The sequence below is a fragment of the Thermobia domestica genome, chromosome 6, assembly GCF_964235325.1.
Source record: "Thermobia domestica chromosome 6, izTheDome1.hap1.1, whole genome shotgun sequence".
Lineage (NCBI taxonomy): Eukaryota > Metazoa > Arthropoda > Insecta > Zygentoma > Lepismatidae > Thermobia > Thermobia domestica.
In genome coordinates, this window is record NC_137459.1 from 128,246,169 (window position 1) to 128,272,824 (window position 26,656).

The 26,656-nt window shown below is 36.9% G+C and overlaps 1 protein-coding gene across 5 annotated transcripts in view; it reads left to right on the forward strand.

Moving 5' to 3' along the window:
• Positions 1-26,656, forward strand: part of LOC145688196 (adenosylhomocysteinase-like 1) — a 230,486-nt gene that overhangs the window by 142,534 nt on the left and 61,296 nt on the right. For all 5 annotated transcript variants that reach the window (XM_081762072.1, XM_081762071.1, XM_081762074.1 and 2 more), the window contains 3 exons: positions 22,194-22,294; positions 22,912-22,983; positions 25,791-25,821. In XM_081762072.1, the coding sequence (XP_081618198.1) occupies positions 22,194-22,294; positions 22,912-22,983; positions 25,791-25,821 (204 nt within the window). The remainder of the gene's footprint in view (positions 1-22,193; positions 22,295-22,911; positions 22,984-25,790; positions 25,822-26,656) is intronic.

Below are 26,656 nucleotides of genomic sequence, written 5' to 3' on the forward strand. Positions count from 1 at the left end.
TACTTAAAAATATGTTATCGTAAGGCAAAACGGGAATTTCCGTTTCGCCTTACAATAATTTTCATATATTGGAAGCCTTGCTTTAACAAATATAAATATAATTAAAATGACAAACAAAATATTTTCCTAGAAATATATACTTTTTTTTTTTATCATGTTAGCGATTGCCGGGTAGCCAGGCAGGCAAGTCCGTTGCCAGTGGGATAAATTAAAAAGATATAAGAATTATTGTTTATATTCATGTAATTAAATTATTTGTATGCATTTGCAAGAAAAGAGGAGGGGGAAAAAGGGATTTTGGAATGTTTTTTTGTTTTTATTAGATGATTGGTTCTTACACAGGAGGGTCCCACAAGTTGTTGCTGAAATCTGATTGCCACATAGCACATATGATATAGCATCATGAGAAATGAAAACGAGCAAAATTTGAGGAGCTATGAACCAGAAGGATAGGAGTTACGGGGTTTCAAAATTTGAATATCCCAAAAATTATATCATGGAATTATGTACGTTTAAAGTAAATACCTTGAAAATCGTTAAAGCAATCAAAAGAAAAGTTGCACAATATAATTAGAACAAAATGTCCTATCAAAAACCACAAACATTGTTGCCATAGATGAAGCAGTGTTGCCAACTCAGGATAAAAATATTTTCTTTGAAATAGCACCATATAGAAATGAGCACAGATTTAAAATGCACTGTTGTCACTAAACATAACAGTGAAGTGTAGTGGTACAGTGTTGCACACTGTTGAAGCTACGTGTGCTGAAAATGTACAATGGAGAAGCCAATATGTGGAAACAGAGGGTAGTAAAGGGATCTGGATCACATCCTATTAGTATAACATAGCAAAATGTCAGCAGTGTCACAAAATATTGGTGCATTTGGAAAACGAAATTGAGTAATAGAATTTTTAAGTCCTGTTTCAGCTCCGAAGCTGTGTAGGACTAGACCTACAGTGTAAAGTGGGATCAGAACCGTTATGAAAGAGAAATATAACAATGAAATGTAAAGTGGAAAGTACAACAAATAAATGTCCGAGGCGGATTGGAACCAGCGATCTCTAATACGTCAGTTGTCTAGCCTTCTAGACCACACGGCTATCCGTGCCGACTAAAAACGAAATCAGATAGTAATACAATAATTATATATTCAATGTAAATATGGTAATATTATAGTGTACAAACTTAATCATGTTGTATGTAGGAGAGAAAGTAAAAGAATATGTCACTTAACACGAAAGACACAAACTAAGAAAGTACTCTTCCAAATATTCGTAAGATAATATGGAGAATCAGTTTACAGAATTAGAAAACGTGTTTCTTTCCTCGCGTGTATAATTTTATTTTTGTGAATTATCTGCTTATTCACCGGGGTTACGAAAGTATAATGCAGATCCCTCATTTTTTTTTCTAGTGCATTCCTTTATTACTTTCTGTTCCCACATATTGGACTTCTCCATTGTACATTTTCAGCACACGTAGCTCCAACAGTGTGCAACACTGTACCGCTACACTTCGCTGTTATGTTTAGTGATAATAGTGCATTTTAAATCTGTGCCCATTTTTATATGGTGCTATTTCAAAGAAAATATTTTTATCCTGAGTTGGCAACACTGCTTCACATATGGCAACATTGTTCGTGGTTTTCTATAGGACATTTTGTTCTCATTATATTGTGCTACTTTTCTTTTGATTCTTTAACGGTTTTCAAGGTACAGATGGTGATCAGAAAAATGGAAACACCTGAACGAAATTGCAACTTACCAGATTAATATGGTGTCGGGCCACCTTCCGCCTTCAGAACAGCCTTCATGCGACGTGGGATGGAGGCATAGAGGTCGTCAATGGTAGCAAGTGGAATTTTACACCATTCCTCGTGCAGGGCATCGGCCAGTTCTGTGAGAGAGGATGGAGGTGGAAATCGTCGCCGGAGTCGTTTCCAAGACGGACCACTGATGGTCAATTATGTTAAGATCTGGGGATTGGGCGGGCCAGGGGAGGTGCTGAACTTCATCCTGATGATCCTCAAACCACGCTGCAACAACGCCAGCTGTGTGAATGGGTGCATTATCATCTTGAAAGATGGGGTCATTGTCCGGGAATAACATCCGGACCATAGGATGCAAGTGGTCTCCTAAAATTGCGACATAATCGTTGGCAGTGATTCGTCCGCTAAGTGTGACCACAGAACCCAATGAAAACCATGATATGGCGGCCCACAGCATCCCCGAGCCGCCGCCATGTTTCACAGTTGGGCGGAGACACTGCAGATCAACAGCTTCTTTGGGCGTTCTCCACACATAAACACGGCCCGTGGTTGGGAATAGGGTGAAGGATGACTCATCCGACCATATCACACGTTTCCATTCCTCAACGGTCCAAGTTGCAAGGTCGCGGCACCATTTGCGGCGTGCGAAAGCGTTATGGTCCCTGATGAGCGGTTTGGCTCGAGCAACACGACCCCTAAGTTCATGTCATGTAATTAGCGGCGGACTGTAATTGTCGAAACAGGGTGGGGGAGGTGCTGATTGAGTTCCTCCGTCACTTGCTCCGCAGTGGCACGACGGTTCTGCGTGACATTGCACTTTAATACCCGGCATGACCTGTCACTCATGATTTTCTTCCGTCCACTGTTCCGCTTCCCCGATGTGGTTCTCCCATGTGTTGTGTAGGCCGTCATCACCTTCGACACTGTCCCACGCGACACACCTAACACAGTAGCCACTGTCGTCACACTCACTCCACATAACCGCGCACCAACAATTTGCCCTCTTTAAAAATCTGAGAGGTCTCCCATTTTACACTACCTCCGTCTGCTGCAGCCACTGGACACTGCTGTTCCACTGCGCCTGACGTAGTATGGAGACCGACCTAACACACCACCACCAGCGGTCCGGCGCTGCGGGCGCCACGACACCACTGCCAACCCATATATCTGACGTGTTGCCAACTACAGGTGTTTCCATTTTTCTGATTACCATCTGTATTTACTTTAAACGTACATAATTCCATGATATAATTTTTGGGATATTCAAATTTTGAAGCCCCGCAGCTCCCATCCTTCTGGTCCATAGCACCTTAATTTTTTCTAATTTTCATTTCTCATGATGCTCTACCAGATGTGCTATGTGGGAATCAGATTTTAGCGACAACTTGTGGGACCTTCCCGTGTTATATGCTAATCAGGGAACAGGTTTCCGATTAAATGCCTCATTTAAAGGTCTGTACGTTGTTCAAGTAGTTTCATATTGAGTCTGATGAGTAAAAGTTCCTGATTAGTACTGAGTTCGTCAATCGAAAGTGTGTAAGTACAAGTGTTCTTAAGTGTATAAAATCCTCACCTCAATATATATAGGCTAATTGAATTACTGAGGCAGGAACAATCAGAAAATGAAGCTTCGGTGGTCATGCTTTTAGCAGAACATGTTGCAAGACACCAGAAATATAAGTGGAGACAAACATTCCCCTGCCTACTTTGAAAGGTAGACTGAGTAGTAAACAGATTTCTCTAATGCAGTACTTAGATGCTGTTGCTCATTGTATACATATGGAAGATAAATAGCATCTTATACAGATGTTCTGTATTTATTTTGTCAAATGAACAAAAAAAATCAAATTGTATCTATGAATGTATTTGCAAGCCTACCAACAAAGTTCGTAAGGCGAAACGGGAAAATTCACATCGTGATTTCCCGTTCTGCCTTACATGAAGATAGAAAGTGATAACAGGTTTTGATGCAAATTTCGTTGCTAGAGGTCATGAGGCGAAAAGGGAAAAGACGAACAGTGCAGGAATCGTATCCAAGTCTTCCTCTCCCCTTTGTACCGGGATCGATTACCTGATAGTTCTGCAGTTTGGCTACAGTGACTGGGTGAAAAGGTTGGGTATTATTGCATTCTTACCTTTCTAGTTTTGTTTAGAATTTTAGACATGGCAAGAATTTTGCCATACGATATTTTAGCCCTTATTGAACTTGTGGAATGTAGACCTTGCATATGGGATAAGACGACAGACTCTTTCAAGGACAGAATTGAAAAGCAAAAAGCATGGCGAGAAGTTTATGCAAGCCTTGCCGAGGATTTTGAGTTCATTCAGAAAAAAAAAAAAAAAAACAGGTATGTATGGAGCAATATAAAACGAAATCACTAATTCGAATCTTATCATTTAATGTACTATGACATTAGTGTTCATTGAATGGAAAATAAAATATCAGGGCTCATAGCGAGCCACTTTTTTAAAAAACTAAAAGTTAATTTTTTTTCAAGTTTGTCACTAAAAGTTACTTTTTTGAGAGGTAAAGTGACTTTTTGTGTGATTTATGTTTTGCATTGGCAATTTTCTAAGAAAAATGAAAAAAGGCAGAAACTTGTTTCTCATTACTCTTCGGAAAGCTTCAGTACTTTCTGCCACATGTGAAACAGTCAGCTTTATTCTCACTTCAGCTTTTATTCTTTGTAAAGTACAGTGGATGGTTGGTGGGTGCTTAAGCTCTTAAGGTGGGGTTGAGAACCCTTCTGTGTTTATTCTTTCTTCTATCATAGTCTTTTAGTTTTCTCTCGTAACAGTTAAGGCTCCGCTCAACGTATTTGTATATATATATATATATATATATATATATATATATATATATATATATATATATATATATATATATATATATATATATAATATATGATTTATCATGTTCGTCTTGTGTTATGCTTCTTGTATGTTCTTCTTAAGAGTCGGTGATGAATTTGAATATTTCACGGCTTTGAGAACTCTCGGTGCTAAGTTAAATATAATGTCTGAGATGAAGAAATTCGGGAAAAGGCCAGAACTGATTCCACTTACTCAGAAACTTCTTACATCGGCTAAGTCTGCTTACCGTAACTACAAAGTATACTTAGAAAACCTGAGAAAGGAGGAAGCTCAACAAGAAGAAGAAGAGATGAAACAAAACAACAAACAGAGAGGTGATGGAGAAATTGACAAAGGAAAAATGGGGGTGATGAGATTTTGGTCACTTTTTCGTGTGCTTTTGGTCACTTTTTCGTGTTCTTTTGGTCACTTTTTCGTGTGCTTTTGGTCACTTTTCAACTATTTACAAGAGACCAGGCTACTATGAGCCCTCTAATATACATACATACGATATGTAACAGTGTTTCAACAAAAAATAAAACTAACATAGTTTGCAATGTACCGCAGCATCAATTCTCATCGAAACGAAAATAATGTTTACGAAAATTATTTAAAAAGGCACTGTTAAATCTAAACATGTTTATGCATATTTTTTCTGTTTTGTACCGTCCTCCACACCTCTTAAGAACAGTTTTTGTAGTCCTTGTTTTAAAAAATAATTTTCCCGATTATTATTACTTTTATTTGTTTTCACATATGGAGAAGATTTTTTAAAACACAGTGCAGAATATATTGTGTGTGTCGATTACTTCGCTTGAGCTCCTCTGTGGCTAAGCGGTTAGCGTACGCGCCTTTGGCGTGGGAGATCCGGGTTCGATTCCCGGCGGGAGCTCGTGTGGTTCGGATTCCATGTTAATTAGTAGGTCCACGTCTCATATAGCCTCGCTGCTGAGAGGGACGTTAAACTCAAAATCAACTCAACTCGATTACTTCGCTCATCACCGGCAACGATATTGTCGGGGCTTCCACCGACATTGTCGGCGACGTGTGCAAAGTATGCCGGCACCGACACCGGTATTATCGGGTCTTCCTCCGATTTTGTCGGTATCGTGTGCAAACACGCTTAGTTTAACCGAGGACCCAGTGTAGCAAAAGCTGCGAGAATAATTTGTGCAGTGTAGGCTACAAGAATGAAGCAATTGCTGAAAGAACAGCTCAGAAAAACTTCTCTTGATCAATGGCTAACAGATTTCTTCCAGTCAAAACCAAAATAGTTCAACAAGCGAGGCATTCAACTGCTATCTGAACGTTGGCAGGTCATAGATAGTGGAGGTGAATACATCACTGAGTGGTTGTGAGTGACACTAAAATGTATGCAATGTATTTTTACGCTCGTAGAATATGTTAATATTATGCCTATGTTGTGTTTGTATTTGAATTAACAGAACAGCAGAATAAAAATAAAATATAAGAGACCGCACGAACTTATACATCAACCCAATAGAAGCGTTGACGTGGCCCATGTGAGAGTTCAACTCTGAACATCGTTAATTCTTGAACATTCTTGATAAGTTGAGAGAGCTACCATCGCCAGTACAAAATTGTCACTTAGTTCGATCCTAGGTTATGTAAACTTATTGTAAATTTTATTTATCTATCTATCTATATATCGACAAAATGTAAGAGGTGATTCCTCACATCAAAATAAGAGAAAAAATTCATATGGACCTACGGCAAAAAAAAAAAGCATAGTTTCAGAGCTAGGGCTGTCCAAATTCGCGAAAAAACAAATTTCAACAGGACCTATTTCGAATTCCAGAAACTGTGGGTGGTGGCCCTTATTAGCGTAAAGGAAGTCACGCATACGCTATCCAAACATACATATTTTATTAATTTTCAGTGGGTGCACAGAGTATTCCATACAGGGTGAAATTCCCAGACATGCCATCAACCGAATTTTGAGATATGCCCTGACTTTATGATTAGCCCGAAGTAGGCAAACGATAAACCTTGATAGCAATAAACACAGAATCCTTTGGCGCGATGTCGGAAGTGTTGAGGATCGTCAGCAATACGGTTTCTCGTATTCGGGAAAACGCATGCTGCAATATATATATATATATATATATATATATATGCTTGTAAGAGAAGAAAACGTGAAATATACCGTGACGAAATACATCGCATCACAGATTTCGAACACAGAAAAACATGGAGCTGCCGGTTCCTAACACTTCAGACTTTCCTCCGAAGCATTTGATGTCCATTGTTGTCAAGGCTTACCTTCTGCCTACTTTGGACCCTCCTTGAAATCAGGGTTTATCTGAAAGCTCTATTGAGAGCATATCTGAGAATTACACCCTGTAGGGAATACCCTGTGTGTCTATCGAAAATTGACGGCATATGCACTTTCGGATTGTGTATACGTGAATCCCTTTACGCTGATAAGGAATGTCATCCACAGTTTCTGGAATTTGAAATAGGGCCTGTTGAAATTTGGCTTTTTTTTTTTGCTATTTTTGGACATCCCTAGTTCTGAAACTATGCACTTTTTGCCATAGGTCCGTATAAACTTTCTCTTATTTTGATGTGAGGAATCACTTCTTAGAGTTTGTCGGTATAGTTCATTAACACCCTGTATATAATATTTTCAGAGTTTTCTTTCTCTCATGCAGTATTCATTCATTCTGTCAATTCAGCCATCATCACTTATTTGAACCTAGCTTACAAGTAAAGGGTCCAAATGGATAAATCGAGTTGCAGGATGAGACATAGTGCGTCTGATGTGCAAAGTTATAGCGGCTGAGCGTCATAAGAAACGGAGGGGAGGGGGTCTGATGGACATGAATATTACTTTTAAGTATCCAGTTGCTAACACGAGAGTGGCTGTTGAGCTTTTGTCATACAGTGAATAGTTGTCTATTCGTATTTCAATTTAGGTATGCATAAACAGTTGACTATTCACTTATTGGTTTAGTTATAGTCCTATGATAGTGCATGTTTGCATCTATTTTTGTATTCTTGGTTTACAGTTTGATTCAGAGTGATCCTTCCATTCTGATAGCCTAGCAGATGGATAGGATGTGATAAAAGAAGGCAAGCGATGCTAGAATATGAGCTTTTTAAAATCTTTATTTTTTAAAAATGTTTTCTTACCACTACATGAAAATATTAAAACCCCTTTGACCCGTTAACGTAAAATTGACATTGTAGTGATTAAATACAATATTCATTACTGGAGCCTAACACTACGATTAATTTTCCTTGTGGCCAAATATCATTTTGTGGAAGTAGATATTGTCATAGGATGCCACCAAAGAACGAAAAAGCAAGTCAATGTGCTTAACTTAGATTCCATCACAATATATCGCGATAATTGAACTGAACATTAGAGTTGCCAATTTGACACTTCTCATTACTTTGGATTAAGCAAAGAGGCTGGTAGCAGTTTTTTCTTTGTTTCTTATGTACACCCTATTCCAAAAGGAATGAGTGCATTGATTGTGACTGTTTCGAAGTAAAAGGAAAAAAACAAAAAAAAAAACAAATGAGTGCATTGATTGAGGATGTTTTGAGCTAAAAAAAAAAAAAAATTAAAGCCTTACTTCGAGTATCTTCGAAAATAGTAAACCAAAGATGCCAGGTTCCAGCCCCCAAGCCAAATTTCGCAACCGGAAAAAAAAATGTGCAGATGTTTTTTTTTTTTTTTTAAATTTTAAATGTAACAAGACATGTTGAAATTTTATTAAGTGCAGAAAAAAGTAACATTCATTGAAATACATAATGATATAGTATTTCGAAACAATGTATACATGTGAGCACATGCTGGATTTGTCGCCTAAATTTCCATAGGTAAAAGAACATTTCCAATGAAGAAAAAGACAGCGAACATAGTTTTCGCATCCATAGTAGAATGAAAAAGAAAAACAAAGGAGAAAAACTAAATTTGCAACGAATTTGAATATCATTGTGTTGGAAATTCAGTTATTTTTTTTTCAGGAGCTGCACAATAATGTTCATGTTAGCTCAATGTAAAGCACAGGGCTTCTAATTGTAAGATCGACCTGAGTTCGATTTCCATTTGGGTCAAACTTTTTGGTATTTAACATATTCCTCAATGCATAAATATTTGCATAAATAAATTTCATTAAAATAAATCAGTTGTGTGTATATATATTTATACAATCATTTCTGAAAATAATTGTTTAACATCTGAGGTGTGTAGTGAGTGTTGACAGAACGTCGGTATATTATATGTGAATGTTAAATACAAATTAAGCAAAACGTGTAATGGCAATACATAGGTATGTGTTGTGTATTTGTCTGTAGCTATTTGTCATATGGAAATTACTTCTCAGTATTCTCATTATAGCATAGGATTTGCGTTTTTAGATATGAGTAGTATTATAATCACTGAATATGAGAGATTTGCATCTGGCGTTTGTTCAATTCACTGTTAAAGTTGTCTATTATGTATATGCACTTTATTCGTCTAATGCATGATCACAGTTATGCAGAGTAGAAAGCACTTTTCGTTGTATAATTTGAGTAAAGGGTTTACGGTACTCTTTGAATTTTTTAGAATTTCTCTTCATACTTTATACAAGAGACTGAAAAATACGTAATAGTATTTCGTTAAGAACTTCCCACCTGAAGTTTCGTGACATATCTTGTAACAGAACCAGCGGTGGTCGAGTCATTAATTCAATTTCCGAATTCCAGAATGTCGAAATTATCCTTCCACATTTTCACTAATTCAATAATGGAAGTAAATGCAATTATTTTCTTCGCCATTTTCTGTTCAAACATTTGTTACATCTAGACTTCGGAGTTTCGGAATATCCCAAGTTTAATACAACATTTTCAACGGATATATCATTGTCATCAAACACCGAAAATTTGAAGTCATCTTTCTTCAGAATGTGTTTGTAAATGTATTCATGTTCACTGGTAGAGCGTGAGATTCCCAATCGTCAGATCTTGAGTTCAGATCTCACTGATAATTTTATTTATTAGTAGAATTGGACAAAAATATGATATGAAGATAGTTGCTAAGAGAAAAGTTTAGGTAGCTCTGAAAATGGCTGTTCTGGGAGTTGAGGTGGGGACTTAGTATTGTGTCCAAGACCCTTCTCCATTTATTACACATTTCATTCTTCCGGGCATAGAATTTATTAAATGACCAATTTATTAGATGATCTCCTTCCTCTACCTCCAGCCATGCCACAGAAAGATTCCACATGTCATCCTGAATTCTTGATGGACCTACTTCAGGCCAACTGTCCGTGAAGTACGTTTCACCTCGGACCACACATTTTCCATATAATTGAGGTCTGCTCCACGAGGCGGCCAGTCAAATCAATCTCAGGCTGTCCTGGGAACCATTCCTGAACCATAAGGGAAGTACGTCCATGTCTTACTGGAACTGAATGACGCTATAAGGCTGAAGTACTCGTGCTGATAAAACCATGATGTTACTTATGATGCGTAAGTACTGAGCACTGTCCAGATGCCCTTCAATTCTGTGAAGTTGTCCTGCAACCCGAATGGAAGTCCAAACTCAACATGAATATATATAATAAAATATACGTGACTACTGCGATTGCAAGTAGCTACATATCCAGGATCATATCGGATGCCCCTTGGACGATACACAAAACGGCACGACGAACCCTTCGGTGCGCTGTTTGCATACTATCAGGAAAGTGGGAAGCTTCCCTTAGCTGTCTAGATGTCCTTAGTGGATCTAAGTGGGCATTATTTATTAATCTCGCATCTTCCACCTGGGTAGACTCGTGAGGACGACTAAGAGATTGTAAATTACCAGTCTGACCTGTAGTACCATATTGCTGAAACCATCGGCTGGCTGTAGCGGCCGGGATATCCATTTATCTACCAACTGCAGTTGCAGTATAGCTCTCCAACTCCCATAGGATAATTGCGACTCAGCGCCTGTCCATGATTAACAATGGTCTGAGGTATGAGCAGCAAAGAATCGGGTAACAGATGGTAACTGGTATGCGATTGGTTACTTGTAGGACATGCCCCTTATGGGGAACGATTTGGTCAACATTCGCGTAAGGAATCTTAAAGTGGCACAAGGAATAATAATCTCGAAAAATACAATCAAGAGTTTTCTGCTAGTTTATGACAATACTTTTTCCATAGTAGAAAAGCTGACTATACCAAGAGAATTTCAACAGTGTTCTCAGGTTAGGTCAGAAGACTACAGACAATTAATTTCTTTAAATTCGTGGCTTTATTGAGCCATCCAGACTCACTAATGTGTCGTGGCACTTTGGTTGAAAATTATTGAAATAAATACATTTGTAACTTGTAGCAGAAAGTAGCCGATTACCCAATACAGACGCTTGCAAATTTGCATTAGACAGCGAAACGCAATGAATTTATTGTGCGAATAATGGGATGATGATTAGTGTTTTTGGGCCATTAGTTTCACGTGAAAACACTTCTGTCCCTACCCAATATCGAACCCTACAACTATTGAGAAATAAATAAAGAGGAACAAAACAGTTAGTCTCTTTTGTTTTGGCTTAGTGTGAGACATAGTTTTCTCACTACCTTAATCTATAATTCCACTTTTAATTCATCACTACGAAACTAGTAGGTATTTCCCATTTGGTTAGCTTTCTCCATTTTAAGAATTCATCCTACCTGCTACTTGAGAGACAGAAAGAAACTGATTTCGGGTTTGGGTTCAGTGACCTTGATTATCGGTTAAAATCTCGTGACTAAAGCTGATTAGAGTTTATTCATTAAGGTCTCACGATCAGGGGGTAACATCTCAATGAAAGCAGTTAGAGAAACTATTTTAGATCTTGTTTCAGTGACTCCATTTATTGGAAAGTTTCAGTTCTTGTTACTCTAACACTGACATAAATAAAAGAAAGTAACGTTAAAACAATGGGGAGGTGCTCTAGGTTACCCGAATTAAATAGTTTTTGTGCTGTTTTACAGTGAGCGTGGTCCCATGTTCGAACCTCGTAGGGGCCTTAGTTTTAACGCAGTGGTTCGAAGCAAAGTTTACCACAATCCGTAAGAGTCGTCCTCAAAAAGTAACAGATTTGCTAAGCAGTCAATAATGTAATTAATTAGGAAGAGAGGATATTGGTGATAATACGGATGAGTATACGTACGAGGGGTAATGCGCAATGTTTTTAGATACTCTATGAAAAATCAATTTACTTACATAATACTTTTAAAATTTCTGAAAATAGTCCCCAAAAGCATCAATGCACTTTCGTATTCTTAAAACCCATGAGTCAAATTCTTTTAAAAATTAGTTATATATATATATATATATATATATATATATATAATCAGAAATTTCCACTATTATACGCTGCGATATCCAATTCACTTGTTTCAAAGTGGGCGTCTTCGAAGCATTTTCTTGAGCAAAGTCTCACGGAACTAAATCTGAAGAAGCTGGGTGAAGTCGAATAGGAAGTGCACTTTTCTGTATAAACTCCAAACTTTTCACTGATGCGTGTGTAGCCGTTCATCATCATGATAAAGAAAACAAGTGAAAGTGGAAATTTTCAGTGGGCAGATCTCTAAACTTCAGAAGCACTACAAAGGTAGTAACTAACGTACCTCTCTGTCAGTGTACGTCGATCACTGGCTATGGCTATCTATGGCTATGGCTATCTAACTAAAGTTGCTACGTGGCCGGTCTTAAAGAAAAGAGATACCACAATAACGTTTTCGACGCTCTGTGCTAGTTTAACTTTTGAAGGTGGAGTTTCATTTCCAAAACACCATACTGTCGACTACTGTTTTGTTTTAAAGTCATAGCTGTAAGTCCACATTTCGTCATGTGTGACGATATTATGAACGTCTTTACTTTGCCCTTCCGAAAATATTTTAGGCGGTGCGGCACCACTTCACATGGACATGTTTTTGCTGAAGCTTAGCATATTTGAACCCAGCGACTGCAACCATTCGAAATATCGAGATAATCTTTTATTGCGGACTGGGCTGTAGTTGATCGAATCTTCGAAATTGACTGAATTACCTCATATGTGATATGGTGATAATCTTTCACAAGATTTCTTAATGCTATGATTTTCATCTGTAACTACGGTGCTAAGGCGCCTAGAGCGAGACTCATCAGTCAGGTTTTGTCGGTTGCGTTTAAATTCCGCAAAACAAATAAAAACGGCTGCTCGTGAAGGTACACAGTTCCCGAAAGACTTTTCTAAACGATCATGGCACTGCTCTTGCGTAAAACCGTACTTTTATTGCACGCAAATCACGTCGCTCGAGCCCCATTGTTGTCGACTGACAGGTTTGAACTAACATACCCTTCAGCCCTCTAATTTTCAAATAAGCGAACTTGCAGTCTTACAGTTATACCTTTCACCACTTGAAAGCATACGCTTTTAAAATCATACCTTTCAGTATGGCAACGCTATTTGAATTTTAGTATCTAAAAACATACGGCGCATATATATATATATATATATAATATGAGAGAGAGAGAATAAAAACCTCGGGTGAGGGAATAATTATATTCCATACTGACATGATTTTGAGATACAAGGCTTTGAATGCTTGGGTGCGTATAGTGACGCTATTGAGAAACCTGTAAGGAATTACCCATATCTCTGTCATCTGTTGAACAAACTCGGTAATTCTTCGAGGGATAACAGATCCACCGGCATCAAGCAACGTAGGCTTTTTCATGATTTTGAGGGATATTTCTTCCCCGAAGGTCTTTTATATATATATATATATATATATATATATATATATATATATATATATATAGTGGCGGATCCAGGATATGATCAAGGGAGGGGCTAAAACCATAATTTGCCGTTTTATCCAGTGTAAAGCAGAATTGAAGTCCATTTTATCCAGTGTAAACCTGAGCGTCAAGGGGGAAGCTATAGCCCCGTAGCCCCCCCCTGGTCCGCCCTTGTATATATATATATATATAGTGTGTGCGTGCAGATAAGAAAGAGAACGGCTAAATTCTTGCCACTTCCATATAAATATTTCAGAGAAAACCTATTGAAATAATTTCTGTTCTGTCTTCCTTACTGAAGTACAAATTAGTCTTTCAAAGTGACTTGTCTGGATCGTGAACTTTCTGTGGACATGCTTTTGGGGATAGTGAGCTTGTTGTCTGGAACCACGATCTGATTTAAGATTTTTACTCCCGTGTTTTCTTTATGGCTCTAACTATTTCAAGAATGTAAAAACCATGTTGTAATGAGAAATAGAGACGTAACCTCCGTATGGCAAATAGTTGCAGTCAATTATACTAGAGCCTTTCTATCTCAACTATGCCCCTTCTGGCGCTGCTATTGATGTGTGTTTTCTGTTACCTGCCTCGAAAGAGGAGGGACAAGTTGTTGCGGCCGAGATCTTTCAATTGTTAGATGCTGAAGCGTTGCCACAATTAATTATTCACGGACTTCACTGTCCTCTGTCTTGTTAGCCATTCTAAATAGCCTACGATCTTCACTTGTCAAAGCCAAACGACTGAGTGACAAGTTGGCAACACAGCGGAGGTCCTTCACTTCTTTTCCGTAAGCAAACGGAGGGTTTCCTGTGTCAGAGGCTTGCGGGGGTAGGGCTGAAGTATAGTTCGCATAGTTTCTGAGGGCACAGGTGGAATAGACAGGCTCTACATACGCTTACTTATTGCTATTACACGATTTTCTTAATTTGTATTTAACATTCACATATAACACTTACTACACCCAGGGGCGTCATTTCAGCCTTCGCTTGAGGGGGGCAAGAGCACCACCGACATAAGACTTTAACGTTTTGTACTAGTATAGTAATAGACAATCGATTAAAGTATATGCATTCCTCAAACTCTTGGGGGGGGCAATTGCCCCCTCCTGCCCTCCCTAAATGACGCCCCTGACTACACCTCAAATGTTAAATTATTTTCAGAAATGATTGTATGAATATAAAGTTATATATATATATATATACAGTGGACTCTTTTTAATTCGAAGTCCAACGGGACACGAAAAAACTTCGAATTATCCAAAATTCGAATTATCCAACAACATTCATTTTCACATATATAACAACAAACAAACCAGAGTACTGTGCATCAAAAACATATTCATATGGTGTAGACTTATCTTTAAAGCAGCTTATTATTTGCGTGATCGAGTACCGCAAACTAACAAACGACATTGACTCAACATAATTCAAACTACGTGTACAATGGAAAATATATTTACGTACAACACTACAACATACAGTACATTGAATAGCCCAAACAATTAAACACCAGTAACAATTTGAATACTCTGTTCTCACTTTTAAGAAGTCGTAAACCTCATTTGCTTAAATTTGATTATTTTTGTACGGTCAATAAATCTTGAATTTCCTGTATTGCGTGGAATACGATATTAATAACATTTGGTTGACTTTATCAATAATTCATCTTAAATTTTCAACCAATTCTGAAACAAGATGAGATTGGCACACGTTCTCTATCTTTGCTTCTTCCCCAACTCACCTTCATCTTTATCATTACATAGATAATCTATTTATCTTTTGTATTACTCTTCTGTATGGCTGCATCTGGATAACTGAAAACAAGTTAAAACTGTATTTCTCTGTTTACATCTGTCCAACATTAAAAAATTTCAACTGTATTTACTTCGAATTATCCAAAACATAGGTTCAAGAGTTCGATTTATCCACGATTTTATACTATTGTTTTCAATACAGTTTTCAAGGGGAATGGACTTCTGTTCGAATTATCCAATATTTCGAATTACCCAAGTTCGAATTAGCGAGACTCCACTGTATATATATATATATATATATATATATATATATATATATATATATATATATATATATATATATATATATATAATCATTAAATACCAAAATGTTTGTCTGAAACGGGAATTGAGCTCACAATCTCACGATTATAAGTCTGGAGCTTTACCTCTAAACCAACGTAAAACAGGGGGGGGCGGGCGATTGCCCCGATCGCCCCCCCCCCATAAGAAGAAACTTTCTTACTTTATATATAAAGAAAAAACACATCCGAGAGTTTTTAAAAGTAGCTCTAAGTAGCAGTATTACGACCTACTCCCCCCAGAAGTCCGTCCTGGATCCGCCCCTGCCTCTGCCAAGTTCCTTCTGAAGAAACCTAACTGAATTTCCAAGACAGTAGCATTCATGTCCGTTGCAAATGCTGTTTTCTTCCTTGTTTTTGTTCTTCTACGAATGCGAGAACTATGTTCACTGTCTTTCCTTTCATTGGAAATATTCTTTTACGAATCTAAACGTAGGTAACAAACCCAGTATGTGCTCACATGTATACATAGTTTCGAAATACTGTTTCATTAAGTAATTCCACGAATATTACTTTTTTCTACACTTAATAAAATTTCAATATATATATTATTACACAAAGAAAAACACATCTGCACTTATTATTATTATTATTATTGCGAAGTTTGGCTTGGGCGCTGGAACCTGCCATCTTTGGCTTGCTGTTTTCGAAATACCCGAAGTTTGACTTAGAAAGTTTTTAGCTCATAACACCCATAATCAGTGCACTCATGCTTTTTGGAATAGTGCGTACATTAGCAGATCATAGCAGTCTTGAAACAGTGCTTTAAAACTCAGCTAGTGAGAGTTACGGAGAGTTTAGTAGTAATACAGTTGCATAAAATTAAAAAAGCGTTAATTAAAAAAAAAAAAACTTTGCTTCTGTTGTTCTTGTGGAAAGAAAAGTTTTTTTTTTTTTTCATTTTCATTACTTTTCCTAAATGGAACATGATACATTTTTTGTTCCCTAGAAAGAAACAAATTCATTGTGCTTCAACATCAAACTTTATATACAGGGTGGTTCAAATTTGTCGAAACACCCAAATAAATTGCAGGATCTTAAAATAATTGCAAAAGTAACACCAGGTTAGTAGTACAGGTGAGGGAAAACTTTTAGGACACGTGATGTCTCAGGCCGCCATCTTGAAATCCGTCATTTTGCATTCACTTTCATTTTCTTAAATGGAAACCTATGTTGTGATACCTTATTCTCATTTGAAGTTTTCTCAGAAATTCAATGTTGTATTTGATTTTGCTTTATCACTTACCATAATGAGGTTACGAGTGTTTTTGGTTTTCTTGTCAGTCACATACAAACATTTCTTTCGATTAAATTATGTGCTTGATGTGTTGTGCATTCCGTTGAATTGTTAATCATTTTCTTTCAATCATCCAAAATTTTGCTCAACATGCTTTCAGGTATGCTTGCGCACTGTCATGTGTTTCTTCAGGTGACCAATATCGCGAATTTTTACTGAATATATAATGGACTTGAGATGTTCCCAGAGATAAAAGTCTAGGGGAGTGAGATCAGGGGAACGTGATTGCCATTCCACAGCACCACTTCTACCGATCCAGGAGTTGGGAATTGCACATTCAAATATTCACGAATACAATTTCCATAATGCGGATTGGCACCATCGTGTTGTTAGAAGACAGGGAATGTCCAATCTTCAGTGAAAAGAGATTGTAATATCTTCTAACATTCGACGATACTCGGTTGCTATTAAGGTACCATTGATAAACAAAGAACCTACAAGACGGGTCCATGACACAACACACCAATCCGTCACTTTTCCAGAAATGCCACGATGTGCTTAACACAATTGGTGTTAGTGACACCCCTACAAGCTACATCAGTTACCTAGAGGATGACTTATCAATCTTTGGAATTTTTGAAATAGACAACAGAGCAAATACATCAAAATCACACTTTCGCATACGATGTATTATTCACAGATGAGGTCAACTTCTACGTTTCTGATTAGGTGAACAAACAGAAACGTAGAAGTTGACCTCATCTGTGAATAATGCATCGTATGCGAAAGTGTGATTTTGATGTATTTGCTCTGTTGTCTATTTCAAAAATTCCAAAGATTGATAAGTCATCCTCTAGGTAACTGATGTAGCTTGTAGGGGTGTCACTTACACCGTGAGAGGCATCTGATAGTATCGCCTGAAATACCGAAGAAACCATAAACACTAGCGATATACGGTTTGCGGTAAACAGAAGCATCAAATTGGGCTCGTCAAACGGAAGTATGGTGTGGTACGACAAATGGGGCTTTTTTTTGTAATGGAACGATAGAGACATGAACAGCATGAGAGGGCACACGAGAAGAATTGCAATTCTATTTGTCTCATGCTTCTACTGCACATAGTAACGGCGATATGATGATGGGAATGGTTGTAAACAGAAAGACAAGTGACCCACTTGACCGCCATTACTGTGGTACGTATAAGCTGTCAGAAGTCATGAGAAGGCACGAAAAACACGAACGAATGGCTTTTAGGATCGAAAAAGAAAACATGAAACATCAGCACCATTTATTTGACAGTGTACAGAACGCAATGACGATGAACATGACAGTATGTCGAAGAACCATAGGGACTGTCACGTGCAATGAGAGTAAATATAGTCTATCAAAATGTATGTTCAAAATGGTGGCCGTCCGCTGCGATACAGGCATCGAGGCACACACTCAAAGATCGTACTGCAGAATGTAGCATCGTATGTGGAATGGCCCTACAGACTTCAGTAATGTGTTGTTGCATATCGTCTATTTCTGGCACATCCCGGTAAACAGTGTCCTTCAGTTTCACCCAGAGAGAAATTCTAATGTCTCAAAGCAGGAGAGCAAGCTGGCCATTTGACAGGTCCTCCCCGTCATATCCACCAATTAGGAAACGCATTATTCAGACACTCAGTAATGTGTCGTGCATTGAGAGCTGAGCACCCGTCATGTTTATACCACATTTCCCTCCTTGTCCCAAGCGAAATGTTGGAACTTTATTTTCTAAGAAGTGTATGTTTCGGCCAGCATTCAATGGGTCCCGTATAGGAAAAAAAGGCTCAAGGAGATGTTCATCCACTATTTCACGCCAGATGTTAACACTCCATGGGCACTTGGCGAAACCAATATGGATTTGGTGCAGACTAATAGTGAATGTTACTTAAGTTAACGTTTCCATGATTGGCAAAGGTTGCCTCGTCGGTGAATAGCATACGCGGCAAATCTGGAGTGTCATGTCGTCGTGTAACATCATGTGCAAAACCAAAGACTGTTCACAAAATCATTCTCTTGTAGTTCCTGATTGACGGAGATATAGATGAAACGTATCTGTATGCAGAATGCGTAATATGCTTCTCTGACTCCTACCACCTCCCTGGTAATATTACGGGAGTTAATGTGTGGATTGACAGCAACATCAACTGGAACATTTGTTGCACTCACCTCATCTGTAATTGGTTGTTCCGCACATGCCACGTTATTATACTTACTGTGTCCCTTAATTTCACAAAGAGCTTACCAAACAGACATCACGATGGTTGCCGTCTGTCCGTATCTCTCTCTGCGTACACACGGCATCCGGCAGGCTATGAGGCATTCTTCCTGCATTCTCCATAGATCGGAATCATCTCGGCTTTTTTCTTTTTCTTTTCTTTTTTCTTTCTTTTCTTTTTTTCTTTTCCTTTTCTTTTCTTTTTTTTTTGTTTGTAAACACCATCTTCACTCTTACCACTAAGTCTACCTGGTATGAACTAGCACAATCTCATTCTCGCAATCACAACTTGCTCTGGGTCAAGGACTTCGCTGTCGCACCTAAAATGGCATACGTGCCGAAGTACTGGCGGTCAAGTGGGCCACTTTCTTTCAGGACAATTCTTATGGTTACATTTCCGTTACTATGTGCATTAGAACCAGGAGACAAATGACGTATTTCTCCGCGTGTGCCTTTCCATATTGTTCATGTTTTTTGTCTATCGTTCCATTACAAACAAATCACTTCGTTCCTGATGCCCTATTTGTCGATAGTTTTTCTACCACACTCCATACCTCCGTTTGACGAGTCCCATTTGATATTTCTTGTTTACCGCAAATTGTATATTGCTACCGTTTCTCATATCTTCCGTATTTCAGGTGATGCTCTTAATGTTCTCTCTCTCTCTCTCTCTCTCTCTCTCTCTCTCTCTCTCTCTCTCTCTCTCTCTCTCTCTCTCACACACACACACACACACACACACACACATATATATATATATATATATATATATATGGAACACTATAAATTTTACGTATAACTAGTTAATATTGAATGAAAAATTACTATTAGTATCATACACTTAGAGAAGTGGTTTCCAATCTTTCTTCAACTGATGCTACGCTTTACTGAACGTTCACAACATAGCCACACTTGTTTAATTTATTATATATACAGGGTGGAAGATAACAACACCGAAAAACTTTTGGGGGGTGATCCCTTATGTGAAATGAAAGAAACGAGTTCTAATAAACATGGGTCGAAAAGCATCTCCTTTCAGAACCGCTTGAAATAGTCCATATAGTTTCCAAGCCAGGGCGTTTTGAAATGTGATTTTTCGAATATGCGGCGGTTCATAAATCTGAAAGATGTTTTTCGACCCATGTTTTATTAGAATTTTTTCTTCCTTCATTTCATATAAAGAATCACCTCCCGAAGTTTTTCGGTGTTGTTACTTTCCACTCTGTGTATAATATATAGGGTGTTTCAAAACAACACCGACAACTTTTGGGAGGTGATCCCTAACACCAAGATAAGACAAGAAGTATAGACCAACCTGGATGCAAATGCTTCCTTTCGGAGTTATGGGCTTCCGGAAACATGAAAAAATGACCTTTCATGTCTATAGATCCAAAACTATGGGATCTACTGTAGTCGGGTCGAGACTTCACTTAGGAACTAGTATGTGCCGTGTCTAAAAATCCATGTTTCAGAATCTTAAGGTGCTCACACAACCATTTTTATAGAGGGATTTGGCTACGGGCATATAATTTGAAGTACTCACCAACTACGTTTAGTTGATTGGTGACATGGTCTGTAGCATTTAAGTCTCAAACTCCATTAGCACGCCTAGGATGATAGAAAGAGGTTGACATGTAAAAATAATGAAAAACGACCGATATTACTGTGCAATCCATAGTTTTTGGGGTCGCTGAAATCAACAGTGACGCTCGAATGTCGTTTAAGGGTCTTCACTACAGCGAAATTAAACTACCGCTAATTTTAGTGTTTTTCTGTAATATCTTCAAAACAAACAACAATATTCGAAAAGCAGACATGTAGTGAACTAGACAATACGATTTTGCATGAGATACCATTACCACAATTCATCTACCTGCTTTCGATTTGCAACTGTAGATAGATTTAGCATTTTTTGCTGGTTCTGTAAATAACGGCATACCAAAAGCAGATAAGTGAATTGTGTTAAAGGTATCACATGCAAAATCGTATTATCTAGTTCACTACGTTTCTACTTTTCGAATATTTTTACTTGTTTTGAAGATATTACTGAAAAACTCTATAATTAGCGGTAGTTTAATTTCGTTGTAGTGAACACTCTTAAGTCCAAGTTCATCCCAGTTGGCAAAAGGGAGAGGGGGAATTGAAAAGTAAAATGTCAAAAATAACTGAGATTTGTGTTGAATTCATAATTTTCGTGCCGGGAAAACATCTGGTTCGTTTGAAATTGCTTTTGGTAGATAATTAGTACCCACTTCAAGCTGTTTTTTGTTAATATCAGTTTCAATAAAGGTATATTCTGTGGTGGTAGGGTTTCAATATTTGTCAAAAGTAGAGTATATTCTGCATTTTTATCGTTACTTTGGTTGAAATAAATATTCTAAGGGAAAGGGGATTCAAATATATCCAATAAACTTATTCTCCTCATGCGAAGAACCGGCATTTCAACTAGTAGTAATGTAAAATATAATAGTGTAAGCCTGTAAGTCTCTATAGTAAGTACTCAGTAGTATTAAGCATTGTTGGCGCCACTGGATGCGTTGACTGATAGTCAGTCTCATAATTCATCTTGACTAATTATTAAATGCTAAACGCTTCAAGTTTAAAATTTCGCGACACGCTCTATGGTATTCCGCGACACCCCGGTTTTATATAGCAATGTTATTTCCTGTGGCGACGTGAGCACGTAAGGGAAAACGGGAAATTATAAGGATGACCACATGTAAAAGAAAAGAAAACTAGCTCGAAGAAAGTTCAGCATCAATCAAACAACACAAAGAATGGCTTCCTTAATAGAAATGAACAGTGTTCGCTATTTGCAAGTCACATGCGTACTCTCTTCTTGAATAGCAATAAACTCGCCGTGTTCCCATTCTTCATATATTACACATCGAACCCACTTTTCGCCTTTGCAAACCCCAGAGAAACTACCATTACAGAACATGATGCACTTTGCATCTTCTGAGTTGGGATTCTGATTCTGATCATCTGTGATGAAGTCTCCTTTGATCAGGCATTAACACAGTATGAACTGTAGTACTATCGGAACTCGCACCGACCGCTTCTTAACTTTCTTTTATTTTGTGAAGATCCTCTCTTCAATCTACATTAGTCCACATAGTAGATACTTCTGTGGCTTCAGTTTAATGATGTTCTTACTTTAGGTTATTTTTTTTTAGCAGGTGTCTAGTGAAAGTCTTAATTTCCTTTTTCTTCTATTTCAGAAATGCCGGGTATAATGGCTTTGAGGAAGAGAGCTGGGGATGATAAGCCATTGAAAGGAGCAAAGATAGTGGGTTGCACGCACATCAACGCTCAGACTGCTGTAAGTGCATCATCTACATACATGGACTTCATAAACTTCTGTTAACTCACTGATAACTACGTAGTTTATAGTGAACATACAAAAAACTACCATACCACTAGTAAAAAGTTCCCACGGTGGGATACATTTCTAATCTCGCTTTTCATACTAATTTGAAAATACTGAATCCAACGGAACTATTTTGAAACATATCTGTTGATGGGGTGCCCAGGAAAGTGATTTCAAATTTGACATATAAATAATTAAGGTAATTTTTCTTGTAACCCATGCGTGGATCTGTTTAGAAATAGTCTCATTGGATTCAACATCCTCAAATTAGTATAAAAAGCACAGTTCTAAATTCGTCCAAACATGGGCACGTTTTACTAGTAATTGCATGATGGTTAGCTCTTTTAGTTCGAAAAGAATAAGTTACGTTGTACGTTCAGCCAATTTTATTATTTGTGCAAAATTATATAAGCAGAATCATGATTGCTTTTACTGATATGACTATACATTGATTCTCGATTTTAAGAAATGTTAGTGAGAAATAATGTTTCTTTTCCTAATGGACATTTTTTTATTTTTTATTTATTTGTTTTTTATTATATTTTTTATTTATTTATTTTTTTTGACAGGTTTTGATTGAAACGCTGTCTGAATTAGGTGCTCAAGTCAGATGGGCTGCTTGCAATATCTACTCAACTCAGGTATGTATTTTAAATAGTAATGTTATAATTGTAAATTATTAAAGTAGCTACTTTACATGCGGTATAAACAACATAAGATTGATTTACGAATAAGCAGACCAGGCATGCATAGAAATTTCAACCATGTTTGCACTTAAATAAACATTACAAAACAACTGCATCTCTGCTTACATTGTTTTATTTATTTTTTTAAATATAAAACCATAACATATGCTAACATATTGGACCGAAAATCTGGACGTTGACATATACAATTTTATTTACACATAATTAATAGTATTAATAACTATAATAGCATGGGGGCAATTTGAAGAGTTTTTTTATTATAAACTTAACCATTAAATTTTAGGTAGAGCAAATAATTAGTTAAGATGGGTGAATTAGATTGTAGAAATAAAAGTAGAGATATTAGATTATAATATTACCCTAAATTTGGTGCTGAGGCCTTACGTTAAAATTTATAATAGCTGTTATAGTGAATTTTGAAGATAGGATAAGAATTAAACGAATTTTGAGATAAGGTTGAATAATAAAGTGTGATATCAATTAGCAATCAGCATTGTACTTACCCAGACTTTGACGAGTGAAGATTTTAGAGATGTCGATCCTTTTAGTCAAACGGTCACTTCAGAACTTTCTCTAGTTCCCTACTTTTTTTCGTCCACCTACCTTTTCTTCCTAGTTTTGGTAGCGTCATTTCTTCCGCTTACCATTACATTTTTAGAGTTACTTCATAACGTAAAGTAGGAAGTGTTATTATTTCCTTGATACATTGCTACGTAACAAATTTTTATATTTTCTATTTAGAAGAATGTTTTAACTAGACATAGTTTTAAATTATTATGAAACTTCCTTGATTTTTTTGCATGTGTAAATAACCTACAGCACCAAACTGGGGATTGAATTTTATTTGCATTTAATATAACAAGGTTTACAAAATATTGAAGCCAAAATCAATAAAATATTAATCGCCCTTCACCAAAATGCTTTAGTCATATTACAATAGTGTTCTAATTGAATATATAATTATGATGCGAGGTATGTTTTCCTTAAGCTATATTTAAGCAAGCTATGTTCATTACTTCCGCTGATGATAAAACATAATCTTAAGTTACATATGCTCACTTTAGAACTGAATACTTTATTATGAGAAGTTTCCTGGTAACATTAAGAAACTAATAGACACTTACCATTTGATTCAACATCAAATACTTAAAAATGACATGGATGCAATCTCAGTAATCTTGATGCTGATTTTGGATCCTGTAGTCCTATCTAATACAATAATTGACACTAATTTTGATTGCGCGTAATTGCTAAATGACTTTGAAAAGTGTCGTAATAATTACTTAGTTTTTATATATCATCTAGAAATAATTTTCTTAAAGCACTATTTCAACAGAAACTTATAGCTAAGTATTTGTACGTTTCCTTTTTTCCTTTTGTACTAATAAAGCGAAACAAAGTGTGTTTTGTAACTATATGTGAATATTGTGAGTGCGTGTAAGCGATATCAAGTAACAGAAGAAACCGTCTTTTAGAAATTCATTTCAACTACTGCTATGATAGTGAACTTTGTTAGTTTGATCTGAGCCTAATCAGAGCCGTAAGCTATCAGTTTTTGAATCTACTTAAGTAGAAAAAACTAGGAAACCTAGCTTAGGCTGTTGAAAGTACTGTGATCACTTTACTAATAGTAGCACTTTTTGTACCGATTTTTAGTGCGAAAATCCAACTGCGACTATTACGCGAGAAAAGCTGCTATTCAATTATCGCTATGGTCAAAACAATTTCGAATTTTGATACACACAACATTGTGCCAACAGAAAATGGAGGGTGGAAGTAGGTTGCTTGGTCTCTGTTGACAGATGGGGTCACGATGTTACGTATGAGTAAACACGAAAAGTTATATTGTTCGGATTCGTGCAAGATAAACTATTTCGAAGGAAGTCTCGTTCACAAAGACAAAAAATCCCGTAGACTGCGACTTTTATGCGGGGAAATTTTTTGGCGAATATTTTTACATCAAACTTAAGGTGTGATTCTTATGCGAATGCGACTATTACGCGAGTAAACACGGTAATATACACATTTACAATTAATATAATCTAAATATCAATGTTCGCGAACCGTGCGATATCCATATAACGAATTTTAAGAGATAGTTGAATACTTGGGGAAAACACTTTCGATTCCCAGTCTTTCACTTGAAATTAGTTATGCAGGCGCTACACTAAACTTTGATATTTATAGTTTATTTATAGTTTATAATAATCTTTGTATAATTTCTTGAAATGTCTTAGCCTAATCTTATAAATGGCTAGTTAGAGTACTTCAAAAGTTATTTTGTGGCACTTTTGTCACTTTGTGCTCCTGAAATGACGCGGTTTTCATCATACGTTTACTCGAGGACCCTTTTCCTTTCATTTGATATGAGGAATAATCTTTTGAGTTCAATGATAAAATGTTCATATGTGTATATATAAACATGTAAACAAAAAGAAAGAAGAAAAAAACATGGGAGCTTTATGCCGTCCTTTTTTCGGAGAACTACTGCGTTATGTAAAGTCATATCTAGAATAATGATCATATGAATCAAATTATCTCATTTGTAATTTTAAAAAAAGAAATAGTGTGGACGGGAAATAGTAGAAATAGTGTGTGTATAGTATACTGTTATAAGTAAACCAAATTTGTAATGAGTTCTATAGACTCGATTTGCTTTTTTTTTTTTTTTTAACTATTGCATTTATGTTTGTTTGTTTATATATTTAAGAAACTCATCCAGAATATGTTTCTTTATACAGAATGAAGTTGCAGCTGCACTAGCTGAGGCAGGTTAGTATAAATAGTCATATTTTATCCCAAAAATGACTCCTATTAATTGAAACTAATTCTTATATAATGCATTAAATAAATTCAAATGTGCGTAATATATGCTGCATGAAGTTTTCTGTTAAATGTTTATTTTTTTTAACTCAGTCAATATACCGGCTGTTTTCACATAAAATGTTAAGTATTTGTAAATAAGAAATGACTGGAACCAACAGGATGAAACCAAGTTAAATAACAAAATGTCATAAAGCGCATAGAAAGGAATGCTTTGCCGCACAAGGCTCCCTATCATAGGGCCTTGGAGTCACCCGAACATGCTGAAAATCTTTGTTCAGCGCCTCACGATTGTGTCTTTGGACTAAGGGAGACGGACGATTAAGCCAAGTGAATGATGATGGAAGAATTGGTAGATTCAGAATGTGAGAGATAACGGAAGTACTTGGAGAGAACCCACGAACACTATGCTCTCCACCACAGACTTACTTACCAGGACCCCACACAACAGAGGTGAGCTCTGCCAGGAAGCCACCGTTGCACCCTTTCTGAAAATTTTGAATGACAAGATATAAGACTTGATAAATCATTGAAAATGTAATGCAAACATAAACAAATTTTGTAGGGAAAAGGTTTTCATGTGGGGGCACCATTTACGAGATGACTATTTAATTAGTAGTTATTGCAGTCAGATAAAACTTCCCATGCTTTTATAAATCACTAACTGCTGGAGATAAATAGATGAAACAAAATATAATAGAGGAAAATGTCAGAAGGCGCATCGAATGAAGTGCTCTTCTTGATCCACACAGGAACCCTATCATGTAGGTCCAAGAAACTACCT